Genomic DNA, 24,667 nt, shown 5'->3' on the forward strand with positions numbered 1-24,667 from the left:
TACTATTATTATATATATGAAAAAATAATTATTAAACGTGATATGAGTGTATTGGTTTTGATGATCAGAACTATTGCTATTCTATTCACAATTTTTAATAAAAAAATAGTATTATTTTTTTATAAAATATCATTTCTTTCATCCGTGAATTAATATACTATTTCCTCCGTTCTATCTATCGTGTTCGGATTACTGTAAATACGAGAATTTATGATAAATATAATTAATAGATAATTAAAAATATATTAGTGAAAATAATTTTTTTAATAATATAAACAATTATAGATTAAAATTAAGACAACTAATTAGTTTAATTAAAATAGAAAAAATATAAAATGGGTGTATAATCATTTTTAAAAAAAAATAAAAGTGACATGAGATGTGAGACGGACAGAAATCACAATATGGACACGGTAGGTAGGACGAAAATAGTATTTTTCTATTTGAAACGTTCAATAATTATTGTCATATTTCATTTTTTATATACAAATATTTATTTTTTTACTTTTTATTTATTTACCATTTTTATGTGAGTATGCATTATCTCTACTTTACCGTAGAGAGCAAATTTTTCAATTCACAATAAAAATTTAATTACTTAAAAAAACCACATAGATATGATTTAGAACAAAAAAAAAAAAAAAAAATGGATGGAGGGAGAACATCAAAATGCTGTGTGTTTGGTTAGAGGTTTGGATTTTGAGTTGGGATTTGAATAGTAAAAATTTTGAATTTAAATAGTTATATGATGTGATATAAATATGTGATGATGTGATGTTTTGAATGTAAAATTGATTTTTAGTATAATATAAAAAATAAAAAATAGGTGTTTGATTTGATTTTTTTGGGGGAAAATTTTGGATGAATAGTGAGATTTTGTCAAAATCCACCAAACGAACACACCCTAGATATAAATTCACATAAAACGCTCAAGCTCCATTCCTTTAGATAAAGACTTTTGAAGTTTTTTTTAAAAAAATTAGAATTAGTAAAAAAAAAAGATATTTGATATAATATTTTAAAACAGATGATTTGTATTGATTGTGTTTTGAAATTAATTTGACATTAGGTGTTGATTTGATTTTTTTAAAAAATAATGCTCTCTTTGTCCTGAGTCCGATGATCCATTTTAGTAGGAATACTGTATATCAGTATGTAAATTAGTAAGTTATTAATAATAAATTATGATATTAATTTATTAATTTTTACATGAGTACCGTTTTTCATATTTTTAACATTATATTTCAATAAAATATATAAAATATGGATATAATTTTGTACATAATAAAATTTTATACAATACAAATAAATAAAAATATATAATTATTTATTTATAATTACCTTAAAATTAATTTTTATAAAAAATGAGTAGTTTTAATTGTAGATAAAAATATTTATTTATTAAAGAGAGATACGAGTAAAGGGTTTTGAATGAATCCTACATAATATATGAGTTATGTTATGGTGCTAGGGAAGTTGATTTATATTTGTTAACTATATTTTAAAATAGTAAATTTGATCAAATATAAAAAAATGTCAGAATAAAATCTAACAGATTAAAATGAAAAGAAAAAACGCATTGTTTGTTGTGGGATTGAGGAAGTATATTTTATTAGGTAAAAATTACCTATTCTTTATAGGTTTGTGAAGATCGGTTGTGTTTCTTTAGAAAAAAAAACTTCTCAAATTTTATTATTTGAATTTTGTATTTTTTAAAAAAATAAAATAAAATAAAATATTCTATTAAATATTATTTTAATATTAAAGTTAAACCAAATTTTCTCAAGTTTTTACCAAAAAAACGAGTTTTTTCAATTTCTAAATTTTTATTTTTTTTTTAAAAAAAGCTTACTTTGATTTCTCTAAGAAAAATATATTAGTTCTCCTTACAAAACTCTAATTCTCTCTCCGTCCCATTGGAATGATGATGTTTGTTTTTTGCATGCAAAATTTTTGAATATTAGTATTATATTGGATTATAGTAAAAAATACAAAAATATCCTTATTAGTATGGTATAATATAAAAGTAATGGCATTTGTGTAATATATTATAAGTTAAAAGGGTATTTATTATGCTAAGTAGATAGTACAATTACTAAATTAGGAAATAGTAATCTTGTTTTGGAAAAAAAAAAAATTGGTAACCTTACAATGAGACGGAAAGAGTATTACATTCTCAATCTAATTTCAATATCAACATATAATCCACTCTCAAATAAAATACACTATTATAAGTAACCAAAAAAAGATTTATTACTTCCTCCATCTCTTAACAATCTATCAATTTTTTCATTTTGATTCATTCTATATTCAATTTTTTTTTAGTAATTATATTATCTACTTAACATTACATATACCTATTCAATTTACAATATATTACACAAATGTCATTATCTTTATATCATACAATACTAATAAGATTAGTTTAGTCTTTTCACTTTTATTTCTACTATATTATAATATAATAGTAATATTTCTAAAAATCCGTACAAAAAGTAAAAGGTAAATAGATAAAAAAATATAGGAGGAATGGAGTATTATTATTATTATTATTATTATTATTATTATTTTTTAAAAAAAGGACAGCCAGTGATGAGAAGACAGGTAGTGAACAATATCTCATATTTAAGTACTTTAGTGGATGGACATAATTTCGACACCCTGTCCAATCTCTATACATTAATTCCCAACATCTTTTTAATTATTATATTTAATTTAATTTAATTTATTACTTTAATTAATCGGTAAACCACACAGGTCCACCAAAAGTGTGAACAAGAAACCCTGCCGGAATTATTATTATTATTATTTTTTAATTTTAAATTTTAAAATTTCTAAAATAAAATATTCCCCAAAATAATCTTCGATAGCTCACACGACCGCAGTCGCCAAATCAACAGTGGATTCATATACACAAATATTTAATCATATCTCAAGATTTCAAGAATCTCTTCAAGTTTTATTAATAATCACTTTTAATTAAAATTTTCCCCCAAATCGAAAACCCTAATTCACCATTAATGGATCATCAGAGCAGCCACAGTTCTTGCCCCTTTTTCCCCCTCGAAGATCTCTCCATCGATTGTCCCGACATCACGTTTTGGGATTCCTCCCTCGACCATGTCCTTCACCCGCCGGAATATTCCCTTTTCGGAGATACCGAGAATCATAAGGGGAAGGGTAAGGAATCCGACGACGGCGCCACCACCGCCACCGCCACCGCCGTCGTCAAAGAGAAGAAATTAATGCATCGGGAAATTGAGCGGCAGCGCCGCCAGGAAATGTCCGGACTTTACGCCTCACTCCGATCAGTCCTCCCGGCGCATGTTCTCAAGGTTCATATTTTTTAATTAAAAATAATAATAATAAATATATAAATACGTTTTTAGTCGAATGTAATAAAATTATATATATATATATTTTAAGGGTAAGCGATCGATATCGGATCAAATTTACGAGGCGACGAAGTACATAAAATTTCAAGAAAGTCGAATTAGGGATTTGGGGAATAAGAGGGAGGCCTGCCGGAGAGGGGCCGGCGCCGGCGCCGGCGCCGTCGAGGAGGTAATAATGCCGGAGACGGCAGAGGTGAGCGGTGGAACGGTGACGGTGGAGGCGTGCTCGGTGGGCGCGGAGGTTTTAATTAGCGGCGATTTTGAGTTGCTTCCGCTTTCGAGAGTTTTGGCAATGTTGGTCGCAGAAGGACTCGAGGTCGTCTCGTGTAATTTCACGAAATTCGATGGGAGGTCTTGTTACATGATTCAATCCCAGGTATGTATGTTCGATTATCACTTTTGTTTTTTTCGAGAAATAGAATGAAAAGAAAAATTATAATTTTGAATATTTAGATAGTATATTATATTTATTATCGCTCGGAAAATTGATTTATATTTTCGGTATAGTCGACATTAATTGTCTTGTATGTGTTATGATCATTAGAGAAATGCGAGTGAGATAATCGATCATTTTTCATTGACTAGAATGAGATTATAAGATCAAATTTATAAATTTAATTTTTATTTTTTTAAAATTTTTTTTCAATGAATAAAATTCGATTGCAAAATTATATGACAAGATTAATAATCATGCACGTATGCATATATTGATTTTAGGATTAAAGGGTTTGAATATATTACTTTAGTTTAGGGTTTAGTTTGATCAACTTCACCCTAAAAATTAGGGTTCTATTTATTGTACATTGAGAAGCTACTTTTTTAACACTATTTGTTTATAATATTATTTTAAAAAAAATATTACATTCAATACATATTTTTTCGATGTATAATATTTTTAGTAATTTTCAAATTTTCAAAAAATCATATTTAAACAAAGCCAATGTTTCACTAAAAGTTGTCTTTCGCAATTTAGACATTTGCGTTCATCTTCTCTTCCTATCTCTTCTTCAAAACGAGAAATTTTCTTCCATATTCGAGTAGTTTAATGAAACAAAAGGTAGAGAATAATTTGAAATCTTGGCTCATTAATGTGTTACTATCGGGTTTTATATATATATTCACCTTCAAATCTAAAATAAAAAGTGTAGTAGTAATTAGTAGTTCATATACTACAAAAAAATAATATATTTGTAACGGAATTTCGTCCCTAAAATTCACGTACCTAACATAATTCCGTTCCTAATTTCGTCTCTAATGTCATTAATAACGGAAAAAGTAGATTTAGAGACAAAAAAATTTTGTTACAAAAATGATTTTTTCTTATAGTGATATTACTCCGGCGCTGGTGCCATTAAATTTTGTTCTTCGGGTTTTTAATTTCAGAATGTGCATGACAATACAAGCTAGCCCTTAAAATCTTGTTTTGAGAAAATACTATCACTATGTTGGTTTTGTAATAATCGTGCTTACGTTTTTGTATTAATGAAGGTTCGTAGCGGTCATCTTAACATCCATCTCCAAGGGCTTCAAAGAAAATTGTCGGCTTTCATCAACACATTGTGAGATTTGGGAAAAATATGTAGTCGGAATAATGAATGAAGGTAGAGTTTGTTCTTTATTTTATCCGTGCGCGCACACACACATATGTATGTATGTATTTTTATATATTCTTCGATGTTTTTACAACGGGTATTGTGAGGAGTGTGAACTTGTCATTTGCTCGTTTGTTATTTTATGATATATATATACATATATGTATAGGTGTGGCGTGTGCCTATGTGATCGATTATCATTTTTTCTCATGTAATTTTGCATGATTGTATTTTGATTGTTTAAGTTATTGTATTTAACATTTATCATCCTAAAATTTTATGCGACAATCGTGTGATTTTTTGAATTTTAGGACGCAAAATGGAGATATGGCAACTTACGGTGTCATGAAATTTATAATCGCAAATGTATATATACACGATCAAAATTATGATCTCATTTCGTACATTTATTAATGGGATCAATGTGCATTTGAGGTTTCGCGCTAACAATACAATAATGTTGCGATTCAATTGATTTAACTCGATCGAGTAATTCCATCTTCCTTAGGGGTGTTTGTAGAGATAATTAAGACTTGATTGTTAAATAAATTGAGTGAAACAATTCTATATTATTGTATTTCCATCTTACTTTAAAGTTATATGATTCAATCTATAATCAATTAATTTGATGATCTCACTTGAGGTGAAGTAGAAAAGAAAAGTGTTAGAAACTTCATTTTATTTCAAGAAATCATATTAGTAATTAAAATCAACAAAATCATAGCAACTTAGTCAAATTACTACAAAAAAAAAAAAAAAGAAAAACAACATATTTGCAACGAAAATTAGAGACGATAGAGGTTCTCTACGTAAACTTTAGAAATAGAATTTCCTAATTTGGTTCCTAATATCATTAGTAATAAAAATTAAATTTAAGGATAAAAAAATTTTGTTACAAAAGTATTATTTTCTTATAACTTAGATATCTTACTTTTAGATAAACATATTTGAGCTGGTAAGAAAAAAGACAATACGATAAAAAAGGATGTTGAATTTGTGTGTTATTTATTAAAGTATATATTAAAGTAGAAATTGTTTTTATGCATTTGATATTTTGAATCTAAAAGATCAAATTTGAAACATAAATTGTTGCACTGATCTTGATTTTGGCTTTAATTTAGGGTTTGTTCATTTTCTTTCTTTCTTTCTTATTTAGGGTTTGTTCACTTTCTTTTTTTTTTTTTTTTTTTTTTTTTTTTTTATTGTGTTCTTTGTTTAAGTACTATTTTGATCATTTTTGTTTGTCCTATTTTAAGATATTTTTATCATATTCTTTTTTTTAAAAAAATCATACATTAATACTAATATACTTTAAGTTTTATCTGATTTACTTATATTCTATTACATATAAAATTGCTTTATATATAAAGTCAAGGACAAAAATATCAAAATCTCTTACACATTTTTATTGACCAATAAAAAATTATTATTTTTTTAGGGTAAACTGTTTTTTAGTCTCGTAAGTGGACCCCCTTATCATTTTAGTCCCGTAAGTGGAGCCTGTCGCAAACTAGTCCCACAAGTGAAAGATTTTTGTTGTTTTACTCCTCCGGCGCCGGAGACGCCCGTGTGACTCGCCGGAGGCCGCGTGTCCGCCAGGTTAGCAACACATGGCGGACACGTGGATTTTATTTTATTTTTTTTTATTTTTTAATTCTTTTAAAATTTAATTTATTTTTAATTTTATTTTTCTTTTAAAATTTTTTTATTTGGTCCAATTGAAAAAAATTTAAAAAAATTAAAAAAATGAAAAAAAAAAAAAATGCACGTATCCGCCAAGTGTCTCTGACCTGGCGGGACACGTGGCTTCTGGCGAACCACGCGGGCATCTCCGGCGCTGGATGACTAAAACAAAAAAAAATTTCCACTTATGGGACTAGTTTGCGACAGGCTCCACTTATGGGACTAAAATAATAATGAGGTACAGTTACGAGATTAAAAAAATAGTTTACCCTATCTTTTTATTTATTACAAAACTCCAAATGACCCCTTTAATAATAAGAGGCGGAGGGAATATTTAATATCCAAATTCTTATTTTAAAAATTACGTATCCAACATAAATTTTCAATATAAACCACAAATTTAACAATTATTTCATCTAAAAAAAATATTAAAATCTAAAACAAACTCATACAAAACAAATAAATAAATGCCTGAAGAACTCTAAAGTTCTATAATATTTAGTTATATCTTCATTTTGATTTTTGCAATATTCAACTTATTGTACTCTTTAAGGAATATATTAATATTCTACACTAGTTTCTTATTTAACTACATTATATTTGCTTATACGACTTTTAATATATATATATATATATATTACTATACCCGTTATTCAAATGTATGTCAACTTTTGTTTCTAAATTGTTATAAAAAAAAATATTTTCATTTTCTTTCTGTATATTTTTACTATAAAAGATAAAAATAATATTTATTATCTACTTTTATTAGAATTCGTGGCCAACTATTTGAGCATACAATTGAATGATAGAAAAAAGTATATTTTATTCACAGAAAGTCAATATTTAGCATAAAACATTATTTTTATATTACCCACACAATTTTTCATACTTCAAATAAATATATATATACATTATCAAATTAAAATATTACAAAAAACACATTATTTCAAACTTTTCATTCTAATAACACGGAAGCAAAACATCTTTTTGTCCTTTTTTCTCGTCAGCTCCATTTTTTGCAAGCTCTATCACACAAAGTGATGTATATATACAAAATATATATTTATATATGATATATATATTTGACGGACCGGGTGGGATGGGCAATGACGGGGCCGGTAATCCCCTCCAAATTTCCCCTTCAAGTGTTATTCGATGTACTCTTATATAAACTATAGGTCATTATTCGAAACTTTTATTATAATTATTTAATGATTTCAATAGTTTTCAACAAATATGGAACTAATTAGTGAAAAATGATTGATATACTTCCCAAAAAATATTTAAAACTGTTTTTTGGATTTTAATTTTTAACTTTTTTCTTATTATTATGAAACAATTATTACAATATTCTATAATTTTCAACAAAAATATATTGCATTCAAAACTACTATTCTAACAAAAAAACCCAAAGTAACAGAAACATAAAAATAAAAAAAAATTAAAATTGTTGATGCCGGCACAGGTGGACTAAAAGTGCGAAAATTTTCTACTTACGTAACTAATACACGACGTGCTCTAGTTACATAACTAAAATGATAAAAGATCCAGTTACGGGACATAAAAATCAATTTATCCAAAATTAAATTATTATTATTATTTTATAAAAAAAAAAATTAAAAATCCGAAAAACTTCAAGCCCATGAATATTCTATTTAATTATATTTTACCTATGAAATTATAATTTGATAGATTTTCTACTATTATTCTTTTGACTCGTGCGATTTTAATAAAAAAATATATATATATGTTTTTAAGACAATAAAAATATTTTTCACTGTCGACTGTAATAAAATATTGTAACTTTGTCAACGTATTTGCTTCAATAATTCAAAAAAGTGACACCATGCATCAACAATTTTAAATTAATAAAATTAAATTGCATGTCTCCATCTTACTTAACATCATTGATTACGTATGAATTGGTAAATAAAAACGGCACCCATTATTATTATTATTATTATTATTAATTGTTTAAAATGGTAGCAAATTGACATTATATAACTGACAATATATATTTTTAACTAACAGTGTCTTCTTTCCCACCGAAGTTGAAGCCTTTGTTTAGGAACATTGTATTTAAGATGAAGATATTTAATTAATTTAAAATAATTAATTATGATATTATTATATTATTTTTTTATAATTAATATTATTTATATTTTTAAAAGTAAATTTAATATATATGATTAAAAAAATTAAAATATATGTTTAAATATTTAAAAATTATATAGCAATTAGAAAATATATGCAATATGAATATTATTTTGTAGATAATATAATTTTTTATAATACAAATAAATAAATAAATAATTTTGTTTATTTATAATTAACATAAATAAATTTTATAAAAAATGTATAGTTTTAATATAGATAAAAATATTTCTTTTTTAGGAAAGATATAGAAATAAAGGGGTTTTGAGTGGATACCTACGTCATTTATGATGTTGTATGTTATGTAGTTAATTAAATTGATTTATTTTGTTAAATATATTTTGATTTAATAATATTACCAAAAATAAAAAGATGTCAATTGTTATGGAACAGACAAAAATGAAAATAGTGTTAATTGTGGTGGACGGAGAGAGTACAAGTATATTCACATTTAATTTTTTTTTTTTTTTTTTTTTTATGAATATATATCTTGTGCTGACACTAACTTTATTTATTGTCCTTACATTATACTCCTCTGTCTCTAAAGGTCACATTTATCTTTTGCGTCATTGTATTTAACACTAAAAAAATTTGATATTTGTATAATTTTTTTTTTTGTACAAATGTTTTTTTATTAATATTACAAGATACCAATTGAAGTATTTTTGCAATTTTTTTTCTTAATTTGTACTCCGATATAATAATTAATATTCAATTACAAATACGCAAAAAGTAAATTAGATCCTTAGAGCCAGACGAAGATAATATTATAATAAATAATTTATTATCTATAATTATATTATGTGTTGTTTATTATAATGTAATTTACTGCACATATTGATTTATTTTTTTTATTTTATTTTTTTTTCGCTCAGCAAAATAGCTACAACTATGTTTACTTATAGATGTATTTTTATATGAAAATTTTATTATTTAAATCTATAAATTGTCTTTTAAACAAATGGAGCAAAATGATATAATAATTGTAAAAAATTTAATAAAAAAAATATTTAATTGGGTAAACTGTTTTTTTAGTCTCGTAACTGGACCCTCTTATCATTTTAGTCACAGAGCATGTCGCAAATTAGTCTCATAAGTGAAAAATTTTCGGTATTTTAGTCCTCCGGCGCCGGAGATGCCCGCGTGGCTCGCCGGAGGTGATGTGTCCGCCAGGTCAGCAACACCTGGCGGACACGTGGATTTGTTTTTTTTTCATTTTTTTAATTTTTTTAAAAAATTAAAAAAATAAAAAAAATGCAAATAAAATTAATAATAAATTAAAAATAAGTTTTAAAAAAAAAATTTAAAAAATGAAAAAAAAAAAAAAATCCACGTGTCCGACAGGTGTCACTGACCTAGCGGGACACCTGGCGGACACGTCACCTCCGGCGAGCCACGCGGGCGTCTCTGGCGCCGGAGGACTAAAACAGCAAAAACTTTTTACTTATGGGACTAGTTTGCGACAGGCTCCACTTACGGGACTAGTTTGCGACAGGCTCCACTTACGGGACTAGTTTGCGACAGGCTCCACTTACGGGACTAAAATGATAAAGAGGTACGGGGACTTAAAAAAACAGTTTATCCTATTTAATTTAATAAGATATACATTTAATAGAATGTGTTGAGAATAACTTTTGAATGTAATATTTAAAAAAATAAACTTCATGAATAGTAAATCAAAATTAAAATAATAAGTAAAATTAAATGAGGTTTGTTTGGTTGTATTTTTCGTAATTTTATTTTCACCATGTATCTAGAATAATAATATTTTCATTATATATCTTTTTTTATTTAATATTCCCTCTATCCATTAATTTTAATTCACTTTTTTAATATTTTACAAAAAAAAAAAAATATAACTAAAATTAGCGGACCTAAGAAGTATATTGTATATATAATTTATTTTTATATAAAATATGATATTAACTATCGATATATGTCATATTAAATAAATTCATAACTCAAAATATATAGTATTCCTAAATACAACCAAACAAATTGTATACATATTTGTAAATTTAAAATATCATATGTCAGCCAGCGACGAAACTAGTATCTAAATTCCTGGGGGCAAAATATTATAATTTATTTAATATTTACCTAATAAATTTAAATAAATAATAATGACAAAATTAGATATGAATTTAGATAATTTTGGGGGGCAAATTGTATGTAAATATATAAAAATTAATATTTTTAATAATGTAGTTCCGTCCTTGATCTCAGCAATTGTTTAATTTAAAATTATATTTCATTTCGTCCCATAACTAAATATTCATTTGTTTTATTCACGTAGTTTTAGAAATATTAGTATTATATTGGGATGTAGTTGAAATAAAATAGAAATGATTAAAATAACTTTATTAGTATATGTGATATAAATGTAATGACATTTGTGTAATATATTGTAAGTTGCAATGGTATTTGTAATGTTGGTAGATAATCCAATTACTAAAAAAAATTAATATTTTGTTATGAGACATACTAAAATAAAAAAATAAATATTTTATTATGGAATGAAGTATTTAAAAAACACACAGCCCAAAACTACAAGTTAACAATACTTCTTTCACATCAAGGAATCAATTTTATAGTGTATATTATCTAGGGTTATTATTATTATTATTTTGTTTAAATAAAAATTATTATTTCAAATTTTTTACTCCATCGCCCAACATCAATAAATCATTTTGCATTTTAGCATGTCCAATTATAATATATTCGTTTTTTTTTTTTTTAAAGTAAATGCATCTTTTATTTTAATACAAAATACATTTACGTTTATAATAATATTATAAATATGCTATTAAAAAGTAAATAATTTCATGGGTGAAATTAATGTTTTATCTTTCTGTTATACTACTATTATTTACAAAATAAATATGTTAAAATTCAAGTGCAAAAAATAAATTGTTACATTTGCCTGAGAAAGTAGCTAAAAATTCATTTAGTTCTAGAATTTATTAAGTTTTGTACTATACATATATTTTTTTTTTCTAAAATGTTAAATTAAACAATTATTTTTAATTTTTAAATTATACTAGAATTTGTTTTCTTATTCAAGAAATAAATTACTATTATTTGTTTATTGTATCGAATAACCATTTTAATTCCAAATGTTACTATTCACAACACATATCCAAGACTTATTTCTTAGAGTTGGATTTTCATTCATTGGGTGTAAAATCTCTATTCTTTATAAAAATAAATTAATTTTTTTAAAAAAAATATTAACATTTAAATTATTACTCAAACAAAAATAAAATAAAATCAATCTCTAAAAAAAAAAAAAAGTAAAAAACATTCTAAATCATTATCCAGTTTTACACCTAACGGGGCATGTATAAATTTCATTTTTTTTATATCTTTCAATGGAAGTATATATATATACATATATATATATATATATATATAGCGAGAGAGCGAGGGTTTGTTCACTTCACTCAATTTATTTGTTGGTACTACGATTTTTTATAAATATTACTCTCTCCGTCCCAGATACCGTGTCTGCTACACTGTAGACACGGTATTTTAGGAGGAGTGTAATTAGTAGATAATTAATAATGTATTAGTGAAAATAATTATTCTATAATATAAATAATTATAAATTAAAGTTAACATAACTAATTAGTTTAATTAAAATTAAAAAAATAAATAAAATTTAAAAATTTTAAACGAGATTAAAGTGTGTATTCATTTTCCAAAAAAGGAAATGACATGGTATGTGGGACGGATAGAAACGGCAACGTGGACATAGTATCTGGACGGAGGGAGTATAAAAAAAAATACAATATATATATAAATATATTAACACAATGGGCTGGGCCTTCCAGCACAGTTGAAAAAATTAGACTGTTTCTGGGCCAGTACAAATCCGACGGCGTGTAGGCCCGTCTGATTCATCAAAACAATTTAAGTTTATATATTTTTGAAATATAAAATAATATTAAAGTTGATATATAATTAACTTTTAAATATTCAACCATCAATAAAATATTATTTTATTTATTTGAATTAATATAATTTATTTTTTAATTAAAAATTACATAAAATATAACTAAAATCATTTTCTCTTTGTTTTAAACAAAATAATTGAGTTGGTCCGACTCAACATAATTATTGGGCCATACTTGTAATTGAAGTTTTTGGCCCGATCGAAACCGGGACAAATCTGAAAAAAAATAAAAAAAAAAAAAAAATCGGGCCAGATCGGAATTGTCACATCTAGTTCCATGATCTCATTCCTCATATATCGACGGAATTTGATCATGGCTACGACGGGCAAAAAAAATGCGGTGGGGAGTCGGGCATACACAATTGGGTTGGGTTTATCGACTCGGAAAAAAAATGTGGGTTGAGATGAGCCCAGGAGCTAATATTTATGCCCTTAATTGGGCTTAATGGGCTTTTTACATAGGTAAAAATGACCCATTTGTATAGTCCAAATTGACAAATTTGGGCTTATTGGGTTACACAATCATAATTCATGAATTGTGAATTTAATGCACATAAGAATTGAAATAAAAAACAGGAAATATAATTCATACACTTTTGTTTTTTTTTTTTTTTTGTTTTTAATCATCATTTCCAAAATGCATTGTTATTAATTAAAAAATATATTATTCATACAAAATATTTTAAAAATAATAAAAATAAATAATTTAATGTTATTTTCACAGTGCTTAATAAATATCAAGAAAAACCCCGTGTGTTTGTTTGGGGTTTGGATTTTACTTTAAGATTTGAATAGTAAAAACTTTGAATTCGACTAGTTGTATGATGTGATATTATAAATGTAAAATTAAATTTTAATATAATATATAAAAAGTTAAAAATATATATTTAATTTGATGTCTTTGTAAGAAATTTTTTCAATGACTAACAAAAATTTAACAAAGGTTAATAAATGAACACACACTAAAATTTCATAAATACTAAAATATGATCAATTTATAATTAGATCTATATAATTCTAGAGAGTGATTATATAATAATAATAATAATAATAATAAAAAGAAAAAAAAGCAATAAAATCAAAGCCAAAACAGCTGAGCTGAGCCAAATAATACAACAATTTAGACCCAAAAATAATTTTAGGATAATACTAATTTATTTATATAAAAATTAATTTAAAATACCTAAACATATTAGTACTCCCTCCGTCCCATATAATATAGGTGTATTACTATAGATACAAGAATTTAGGTAAAATATAATTAGTAAGTAATTAAGAAGTATATTAGTAAAAATAATTATATATTAAGATTAAGATAAGTAAATAGTTTAATTAAAATTAAGAAAATTATAAAATTTAAAATTCAAAATGCAGTTAAAGTGCATAATTATATTTCTAAAAATAAAAAGCACAAGTTACGTGGGACTGACGAAAATAGAAAATAGAGAGAAATTATGTGGACAGTAATACTTATTTGAGTTAGAATTTCTCTGTACTATATACACAATGGGATCTCGCACGTGCACACCACATATTATTTTATACAACTAATTTTAATGCTAAAAATGATATATATAGTAATTCATTTGATTATTTATAATTAAAATATAATATATATATATATTTTGTAAAGGCGACGGTTAATATTCCGACAGAGTCAAATCAACACTATGTTAATTTGACATGTTAACATTAAAAATTTTACAAAATATCATATCTAATACATTAATTTTTTTTTAAAAAAAAATTACAAAATAAATAAACTCTAAATGAATTGAAATTATTATGAACTTGTACTATTCATAAATTAAAATACGACAATAAAAATAGTAATATATATATATTGGTGCCAATTTTGTTGTACTCGTCGGCAGTTTGTAACGCCAAATATATATATATATATATAGTATATTCTATAATTAATTTATATTATGTGTGTGTTTGTATTTTTTAGTACTCAGTTCTATATGATAATAATATACATAATTTGCTAGTCCCTCCGTCCCATAATAAAGTATCCATTTTTTTTTATATATCACACATACTAACAAGGTTATTTTAGTCGTTTCTACTATATCCCAATATAATACTAATATTTCTAAAACTACGTGCAAAAAGCAAATGGATACTTCTTTTTGGGATGAAGGGAGTATTTAAGATGTCTAGAAATAAAAAAAAAACATTTTTTGTATGTTTATTTTGTGAAATAGTTTGAAAAAATAATTTTAATATGATGTACAGAAAATTACATAAATAATATAAAAATAATAAATATATGTAATATATTAGTTTTTGTTGAAAAATATGTGACTTTTTTATAAGACAAACAAACCCTTATATTCTAATCCTCTTACAGATTTTTCCATAATCACCGTTCAAAAATAAATAAATATATATTTATTTATTTACTATCGTTCTTGGATATTATATTTTATATAATAAAGGTAAAATAATTTATAATTTGGTTTGAACTTTTATAAGTATTATTTTACTCTCTCGTCTTGTTTACTATTTTTTATTTCTCAAAACAATAGTCTTATTTTCATAAATAATCATATCACCATAAAACTACCCCTACTTTTTTATTTTTATTACACAATTGCCATTATTTTTTAGACTAACACACTCACAAGGGTAAAAAGGTCTTTTATTCATACTTTTTACCCACTACCAATATAATATCAATATTCTTTAAATCTCGTATCCAACTCAATTAAGACTATTTAAAAAATATTATACAAAATTGTCTATAAACGTGAGACTTTCTTTTATTTTTGAAAATATTGATTATGTTAGTATAATCTAAAACACGACGAAATATTATACTCCCTCCGTCCCACATAATTTGTCCCTATTTTCTATTTTTGTCCGTCCTACATAACTTGTCATTTCTATTTTTGGAAATATAATTATGCACTTTAATCGCATTTTAAATTTTCTTAATTTTAAATAAACTATTTATTTATCTTAATCTTAATCTATAATTATTTTTACTAAATAATAATTATTTTTACTAATACACTTCTTAATTACTTACTAATTATACTTTATCTAAATTCCGTGTCTACAGTAGTACACCCATATTACATGGGACGGAGAAAGTAATATTTAAATCATGAATGAGTATGATACATACTTTCAAAATCTCAAATAAATTGTAAGCAATTTTTCCAATATCAAAATATGTGCTCAATATGATATAAATATTTTTATTTTAAATAATATTTTTGTTGTAACTCGTTTATTAATATATAGATTATTGAAAAATGTGACGTGGCATGTCCCAACAAACAAATTTCATTTTCATCCAAATTAAAATATTTTATTGTATGGATAAGTCTAATGCAAATTCAAATTTAATCTCTTCAATCAAACGTGTAAATGCCTAAAAATGAATATCTTCCACCATAGTAAAATAATATTAATAATAATTAAAAAACACAAATAATGGACAAAGAAAGAAAAAAAAAAAATGCATGCAGAATTATATAAAAAAAAAAAATATCTACAAAATAATATTTTGTGTTCGAATAGTTAGTTTTTGTGAGAAAATAAAATACTCCCTCCGTCCAAGCTAAAAGTATACAATTACTTTTGGCGCGGAGATTAAGGAATAATAGTATTTTAATTACAGTGGGTAGGTAAAAGTAGTAAAATGACATTTTTGCCCTTACTTTTTTGGTATAAAAGTAATGATGTGATGTAGTAGGAGTATTTGTAGGAAAAATGTGGTATTTAATGAAATGATTACTTTGTAATTAGACGTCCCAAAATAGAAATATGTATACTTTCTAACTTGACAGATGGAGTATAAATTATTTATATTATTATTATATCAAAATACAGTAAAAATCAAGAGAAAATAACAAAATATTTCTATTAATGTTTTATAATATTAATAAAAAAATATTCGTACAAATAATTACATAAATATAAAATATTTTTAATGTTAAGTACAATGATGCAAAATATAAATATAACCCTTAGGAGTATATTTTTTATATAAGAATATCACATAAAATAAATAGTAAACATGAATAATAAAAATAATTAATGAATAAAATATGTTTAATAAAATATTTTCGAAATTTTTTTTTTAATCCAAATTAGAAAACATGAAAATAAAATAAAATTGCTTGTGGTTTCCAATCCCAACTTTGCTACCCATTGAATTGTTTATTCCAAAACATTGAATCAAACTTTAATTTATTAAAGTTGGAAAATTAAATTAAGGTTTGATATAAATATAAAATAAGGCAATATATATATGTATGCATTTTTCATTTATTTATTTATTTTTATATATGCATATATCCATGAGTTTGTGATTTTATAATTTTAAAATAAAAGCAACATGTTGAATTTATATAATTTTTAATAAAAATATATTATTTTTTTTTATAAAATACTTCTCCGTCTCTTCGGAATTGAACCGTTTGATTAGAGATACAGTATTTAAGGTGAGGATGTTTTATTAGTTAATAATAATTAGTTATGATATTATTTGTTATATATTAATGATATTTATAATTTTAAAGTGAATTTAATATATATGATTAAAAAAATTAAAATATATGTTTAAATATTTAAAAATTATATAGCAATTAAAAAATATATGCAATATGGATATCATTTTGTAAAGAATACAATCTTTTATAGTACAAGTAAATAAAAAAATATTTTTATTTATTTATAATTAACATAAATCAATTTTATAAAAAATGTGTAGTTTTAAACATAGATAAAAATATTTATGTTTTTAGGAGAGATGTAGAAATAAAAGAGTTTTGAATGAATCCTGTATCATTTAAGTTGATTAATATTTTTTTACCAAAAATAAAAATATGTCCATTGTTACAGGATAAACAAAAATAAAAATAATGTCAATTATGCCGAAAGAAAAGGAGTATTATAATAAAATACTATTAAAATAAAATTTTAAATTAATTTCAAATGACAGTTAAATAGATACAATAGATTCTTTAAATCTTTATCACAAGTAAATGCAAGAGAAAAGACAAAGAAATTAGTGAAAGAAACAAAAATAGATAAATAAATAAATCTATATATTAAAAAATAAAAAATAAAAAATAAAATAAAATGGTTGTGTCTCGACATGCTGTCACTTAATTATAGATACAGCTAAACACTGTGCTTTAATTTATTAATTATTATCAATTAAAAAAAATATTTATGGGATTTATTATCCTATTTAATTTGTCTTTATAAGTGGCTACAGATTTGACAACTTGTCAACATAATTGTCGCTAGCTAATTATTCCATATATTGTGTAATAATTTCTTCTTATTATTTTTAAAATTTTTATCTAAAAATAATTAAATATTTATTTTTTATATAATTTTTTTTAAATATATAATATAAATGTAAAAATTTTAAGAGTTTTTTTTTTATTAGTAAAATTTTAAATAAAAAAATAGTATTTAAAATGAAGTTTTAGACAAAAACGGTCGATTATTTTGACTGAAAATAAATTTTTAGACTCCATTCGTTCTAAAAAAAGAGTATTATGGATTTTTTGTGTGTTAATTTTTGAATATTAATAATAATACAAATACAATAATATCTATAGAGTAAATTATACCAATATAAAAATATTTTTAATATTAAATATAATAATACAAAAGATAAATGATGTTCTTTATGAGACGGAGACACTATAATACTTTTAATATAAAAATAAATATTTAAATTATTCTAAAAAAATTCTTTAAAATAAATAATATGGGGATGTCCAAAAATACAAACAGACAAATTTGTACTGTAACAGGTGAAGCCCTTTACATATTAATCTTTCACACACGCATATATATATAATACTTAAAAATAAAAATAATTTGATGACCATTTAAATATATATATATATATACATACATACTAAAAAATAAAAAATATTTATTACAAATAAAAGATAATTCGAAGAACGCAACAAAAGTAGAAATAATTCAATTTTATATTTGGACAACTTTTATAATACTATTTTTTAAAAAAAAATATATACTACTCTTCCCGTCCTATAACAAATTATCTATTTTTTAATTTTAGTTCGTCTCATAATAAAGTATCTATTTATTTTTTTAGTAATTGTACTATTTACCTAACATTACAAATACCCTTACAACTTACAATATATTACACAAATGTTATTACCTTTATATTAACATAATACTAATAAGGTTATTTTAGTAATTTCTACTTTATTTCTACAATATCTCAATATAATACTGCTATTTCTAAAACTCCACGCAAAAACTAATTGGTACATAGTTATGGGACGGAGAGAGTATTATATTTGAATATAATAAAATTAAAAATATTTTCATACTATTAAAATTAGCCAATGGTGCATGCTAGCTAGCTAGTTAATATAAATATCTTATTCTTTGAATTTTTTAATTTTAAAATTTAATAAATTATATATCTAGTCTAATTAAAAATATATTTATTAAATTATATATATTATTTTAAAATTTTAATTTAATTATAATATAAAAATAAAAATATAATTTACCTTCAAATAAATTATACTATTCAATTTATTTTAAACATTTATAAATTATATTTAAACATATTAAACCATCCTAGAATAATTAAAATTTATATTGTTTTGTAATAATAATAAGAATGCACTTGCATTTTCATTTTCATTTTTTTTAAAATTTTGTATATAATGTACTCCCTCTGTACCAAACACCCTGCAACATTTCTTTTTTGGTATGTCTCAAACATTCTGCAATATTTTCAAAAATAGAAAATAATTAATTATACTTAATCCTTACCCCACACTTTATCCCCTCACATCATCCAAATAAAAAAAATAAAATATATATTTCTCTCTCCATTATATCAACTAATTTCTAAATTATTCTACTTAATACTACCCACCTAAAAACCCTTGCCAAAAATAAATGTTGCACCTTGTTTGGGACTGGAGGAGTACTAAAAAGAACAAAATTTGGTCGGAAGTATACTTATATAATAATAATCAAATTATTTTTTAATTATGAATTTACTTAATTAGTGAGTAAGATCGTGGTCAACACCGTGTCAACACATAATTCATTTATTTATTTATAATTAATGAATATTCACAATGTGGGAATTGATTCATACAGTAACCACTAATATAATGAGACAAAATTAATAAGATTTGTTTGTCCTCTTGCAATAATATATATATATAACTATAAATAAATATTTTAAAATTAAGTACAATATTATACTTTTGCTCCAATAGAATGTATCCATTTATTTATTTTATAATAAATTAATAAATAATACTCTCTCCGTCCGCGAGGGATGAACCTTTTTATTATAGACAATATTTTTCAGGTAGTGTAGATTAGTAACTTATTAATAATAAGTTATGATATTAGTTGATTATTTTTTATATAAATAATACCCCCGTCCAGTTAGAAAGTATATATATTTCTATTTTCGGACGTCCAATTACAAAGTAAATATTTCATTAAATACCTCATTTTTTTCCACAAGCAAAAATATCATTACACTACTTTTAACTACCCACTATAATTAAAATATTATTATTTTTTAAACACCGCGTCAAAAGTAATTGTTTATTTTATGTGTGGACGGAGGGAGTAATATTATTGATATTTTAAAAAATTTTAAGATTATATCTCGAAAAAATATATACAATATGAATATCATTTTATAGATATGAGAAGTTTTAAATATAGATAAAAAAAAATTATGTTAATTGAGGTGAGAGATAAAAATAAAGTGGTTTTGAGTGAGTCCTACGTGTAAGATGTTAGAAATTTAATTAAATTGATTTATATTTGTTAAGTATATTTAAGATTGATAAAGTTACCAAAAATAGAAAGGGATCATCTTTTGTGGAATGTACTAAAAAAGGAAAAGAGTTCATCTATGGCGGAACGAAGTAAGTAATATTTTAGTAGTAAACACAAGTATTTTAACATAATTTTAATTTTTCTGTTCTTGCAACTACAAAAAAAAATGATAAAAATAAAAAATATATATATATTGAGTTAGGACCGAAAAAAATATTAATATTTGTTATTTAAATTAAGGACCATAATATACTAATATTTTTTTTATAGGCAGGTAAAATTTATACTCCTATTCCACCTAAATAGTCGATTTTTATTTAGGATTCTTTTATTTAAACATTTTTTTTTCTTTTAATTTACGACAAATATTTTTCTAATTATAGATTAATTAATTAATCAAGTACATTATAGTATTTAATTAATTAGAGCTACCCGTCAATAACTAATTTGGCTTTGCTTTGCTGTGACCAATTTGTTAGGCTGTAAAATACAAATAAATAAAAGAAAATAAAAAATAAAAATGATTATTTGAATGTTAAGATAATTGGATAATATATATTAGTATTAATTTAGATTCGATTCACTGTAGATCATGGCCAGTTATGATATGATCATCATCACTCTCCTCGGATTCTCCTAGGTAATATATACACATATAATATATATATATACAGAGAGAGATGTTAGTGCCACAACTAAAAGTCCGACTCTATTAATATTAAAAATATTCTTATATTTGTGTAATTTTCTGCATAAATGTTATTGTGATAGTATTATAAGACACTAATTAAAGTATTTTTGTTTTTTTCTTTAATTTTATATTTTCATATAATAATTAATATTCAAATATCAACATACAAAATATAAACAAGATCCTTAGAGCCGGACATAGATAGTGTTATTTATTTATTTTTTTATTATTACTTTTTTTTTTAAGGTGTGGTATGGCCGCATGGGTTGACAAGGAGTCACTATTCATATATGCATATGATATGGTATAATATAATATAATATAATTAATTAATTAATTAAGTCTCTACACACACTCAAAAGGGCAGCCACAATATAATATTTAATTAATTATGATTTAATTAAAAGAATAAATAAAGCTAGCCATGCACACACACTATAACTATACATATAGCTATATACAATAAGCATATATATATATATATTTATTTTATCTATATCATTTTGTCATTACAGAGAGAGAAATAGAGAGAGGGGTAATCAATCAATAATGAAAATAATTTTAAAACTCTCAATATCCTTAGATTTTTATTTTTTTTTTATTTTTTTATTTTTTGTGTTTTTAGGTATAATCAGTTTTGCTGAGTTTAGTTTGTAAACTATTAGATTCGATCGAAAATTTATTTAAAATAAAAAAAATAACGGGAGGTTTTCAAGTAATAAATAAATAAATATATACTCCCTCCGTTCCAGAACTATAGTCTTGGTTGTGTTTGGTACGAGATTTAAGGAATATTGATATTATATTGATAGTGAGTAAAAAGTATGGGTAAAAAACCTTTTTGCCCTTGTAAGTGTATTAGTATAAAAAATAGTGGCAATTGTGTAATAATAATGAAAAAGTAAAGGTAATTTTATAGTGATATGGTTATTTATGAAAATGAGACTATTGTTTTAAAACGGACAAAAATGATAAATAGAACTATTGTATCGAATCGGAGAGAGTATAAGAATAATGTAATGAGCGAGGAATTGTAATAAGGAAGAGAGAGAAATAAGAAAACAACAAGAGATAGGGTGAATATATGGAATCCCTGACAATATCCCAACTCCTGTCCTCATTCATATATATATATATATATATATAATGTAATAATAATAATAATAATGATATTGTCATGTAATAAAACTACAAAGAAAGAAAGAAACAACCAACCTCACTAGCAGAGGAAGAGGAAGAGGAAGAGGCAGCCATGCATTTATTTAATCGAATTATATTATTATTCACAACAAATTAATTAATTATTTATTATTATTATTATTTTTTTTTTACGATAATTTGAGAATTCGCCGCAGCTATTCATGCGATCTGGATAAACTTCCGACCAAACATAATACCTTGCAAATTAAGTTCGACAAAATAAATCATATTAGATGAAATATGTATGACAGATAGCCCTAAAAGCGGCCATTTGGGTGTGTTTCTTTTGATGATTTTGAAAAAAATTTGGTTTGAATTTGACATAAAAATAATATTTGATGAAATATTTTGTAAGAGAAAAAAATATACTTTTTCAAAAAATATTGAGTCGAAATAGTAAAATTTGAAAAAATTATGCTAAAACGCACCGTTATTATTACCACGTGAAGCAGTGACACGTCACTGCAACAAACCACCTACGCCTACCAACACAAATTCATTTAATTTATTAATAATAAATAATATATATATATATATATATATTTGTAGCAAAATTTACAATCCTCCCACAACTTGTAAGAAATTACATACTTACTTTTAAGAAAATATTTAATTTTGATGATGTTGATCCCTTTTAATATATATGTACCATATTTTGTAAGTATTCTTTTATTCCACACTTGTTATTTACCATGGCAAATATGTCAAAATAATTTGTTTTATTAGTTAGACAAAAAAAAAAAAAAAAAAAAAAAAAAAGGTAACGTTCAATTGGATGAAAGTCTCTTCGGAATCAATAGGATGCTTAGATGTGGAGATTTATGTATGTTAATACTCCTTCCGTCCATTCATAATGTATACAATTACTTTTGGCGCGGTATTTAAGAAATAATAATATTTTAATTATAGTGGGTAGTTAAAAGTAGTGTAATGACATTTTTGCCTTTGCTTTTTGGTGTAAAAGTAATAATGTGATGTAAAGTAGGGGTATTTGTGGAAAAAAGTAAGGCATTTAATGAAATGTTTACTTTGTAGTTGGACGTCCCAAAATAGAAATATGTATACTTTCTAGCTGGACGGAGGGAGTATATTATAAAGAGAAATTTGTCAATAATTTTTTTTGTGATTTTGAAACTTAGCGTAAGTATTTCATTTACTTTAAAAATTGCATGGTTTTCCCTTATATTTTAAAAAATATTGCATAAAACTCTACTGTGATTTTAAAACTCATAGTAAATCCCCACTTTATTTAAAAAAATTGCATGACACCCTCTTATAGTTTCTAAAATATTGCATGAAACTCTCCCGTCATACAAAACATACATATAGGAAATCATCTTCTCATCATACAAGGGATGTTCATGGAGGTGGGATTTCATGCAATATTTTCGAAAATATAAGAGGGTGCTATGCAATTTTTAAAGTACAATGAAACTTTACGCTGAATTTCAAAATTACAGGAGAGTTACGAGCAATTTTACCTATTATAAATGCAATATATGAACTGATTATACACGATAATAATTCTATGGCGACCAATATGGTCAAATTAGTACCGTGTTGATTTTGATCAAATTAGAAAATCATCACAAAACAAATAGTGTATATTATTTTATATAGAAACACATGTCGTGTGAGTTATATTTCAAATACTAATTATAATAACTCGGGCCTTGTTAGGCACAGCTCGACTTCCATAGGCCCGGGTATAGCTTGGTTCAATGGCTTGCCAGGCACAACCTGCAAATTTCAGGCCAATTTTTGGAGGCACAAAAATATATATATTTTTTTCTTATATATATCAAATTTAGATCGAATTTTTGGACCTATTTTTGTCTGCTCTAGTTCCATGTAATAGCTGAAAATACCACTAGATTATTACCAAGGAGCTCGTTGCCATGGATGTATATATATATATATATATTAATAATTAAAATTAATTTAATGCCCCTCAATTTTATCTTGTTTAACTACGTGACAAGAAAAGCGACAGGAGTGATGAGGTTTAGTTTACATGGCACCCACATCTTCAAAAAATGGTTATTAAAAATTAATAAATTACAAAATAAAATGAGAAAATTAAAAAAAATAATAATAATAATAAAAAGATCATAATTCATGTGTTGTTTTTTGTGTGTATTATATATCATAGGTAAGAATG

The 24,667-nt window shown here is 24.1% G+C and overlaps 1 protein-coding gene across 1 annotated transcript; it reads left to right on the forward strand.

The window, feature by feature from the left end:
• The first annotated feature begins 2,958 nt into the window (after window positions 1-2,958).
• Window positions 2,959-5,267, forward strand: LOC127256393 (transcription factor bHLH36-like). Its single transcript, XM_051282390.1, has 3 exons — window positions 2,959-3,335; window positions 3,427-3,771; window positions 4,884-5,267. The coding sequence occupies exons 1-3, from the start codon at window positions 3,021-3,023 to the stop codon at window positions 4,956-4,958; spliced, it is 735 nt and encodes a 244-aa protein (XP_051138347.1). The 5' UTR covers window positions 2,959-3,020; the 3' UTR covers window positions 4,959-5,267.
• The last annotated feature ends 19,400 nt before the right edge of the window (window positions 5,268-24,667 follow it).

This window comes from Andrographis paniculata, unplaced genomic scaffold (assembly GCF_009805555.1).
Source record: "Andrographis paniculata isolate CXL003 unplaced genomic scaffold, ASM980555v1 Contig55END, whole genome shotgun sequence".
Classification (NCBI taxonomy): Eukaryota; Viridiplantae; Streptophyta; class Magnoliopsida; order Lamiales; family Acanthaceae; genus Andrographis; species Andrographis paniculata.

Excerpts from the sequence above, each read along its gene's own strand:
- LOC127256393 (XM_051282390.1), top strand. The coding sequence starts at position 3,021 with ATGGATCATCAGAGCAGCCACAGTTCTTGCCCCTTTTTCCCCCTCGAA. Across the intron at positions 3,336-3,426 it reads TCCCGGCGCATGTTCTCAAG|GGTAAGCGATCGATATCGGA; the intron begins GTTCATATTTTT and ends ATATATTTTAAG. Across the intron at positions 3,772-4,883 it reads GTTACATGATTCAATCCCAG|GTTCGTAGCGGTCATCTTAA; the intron begins GTATGTATGTTC and ends GTATTAATGAAG.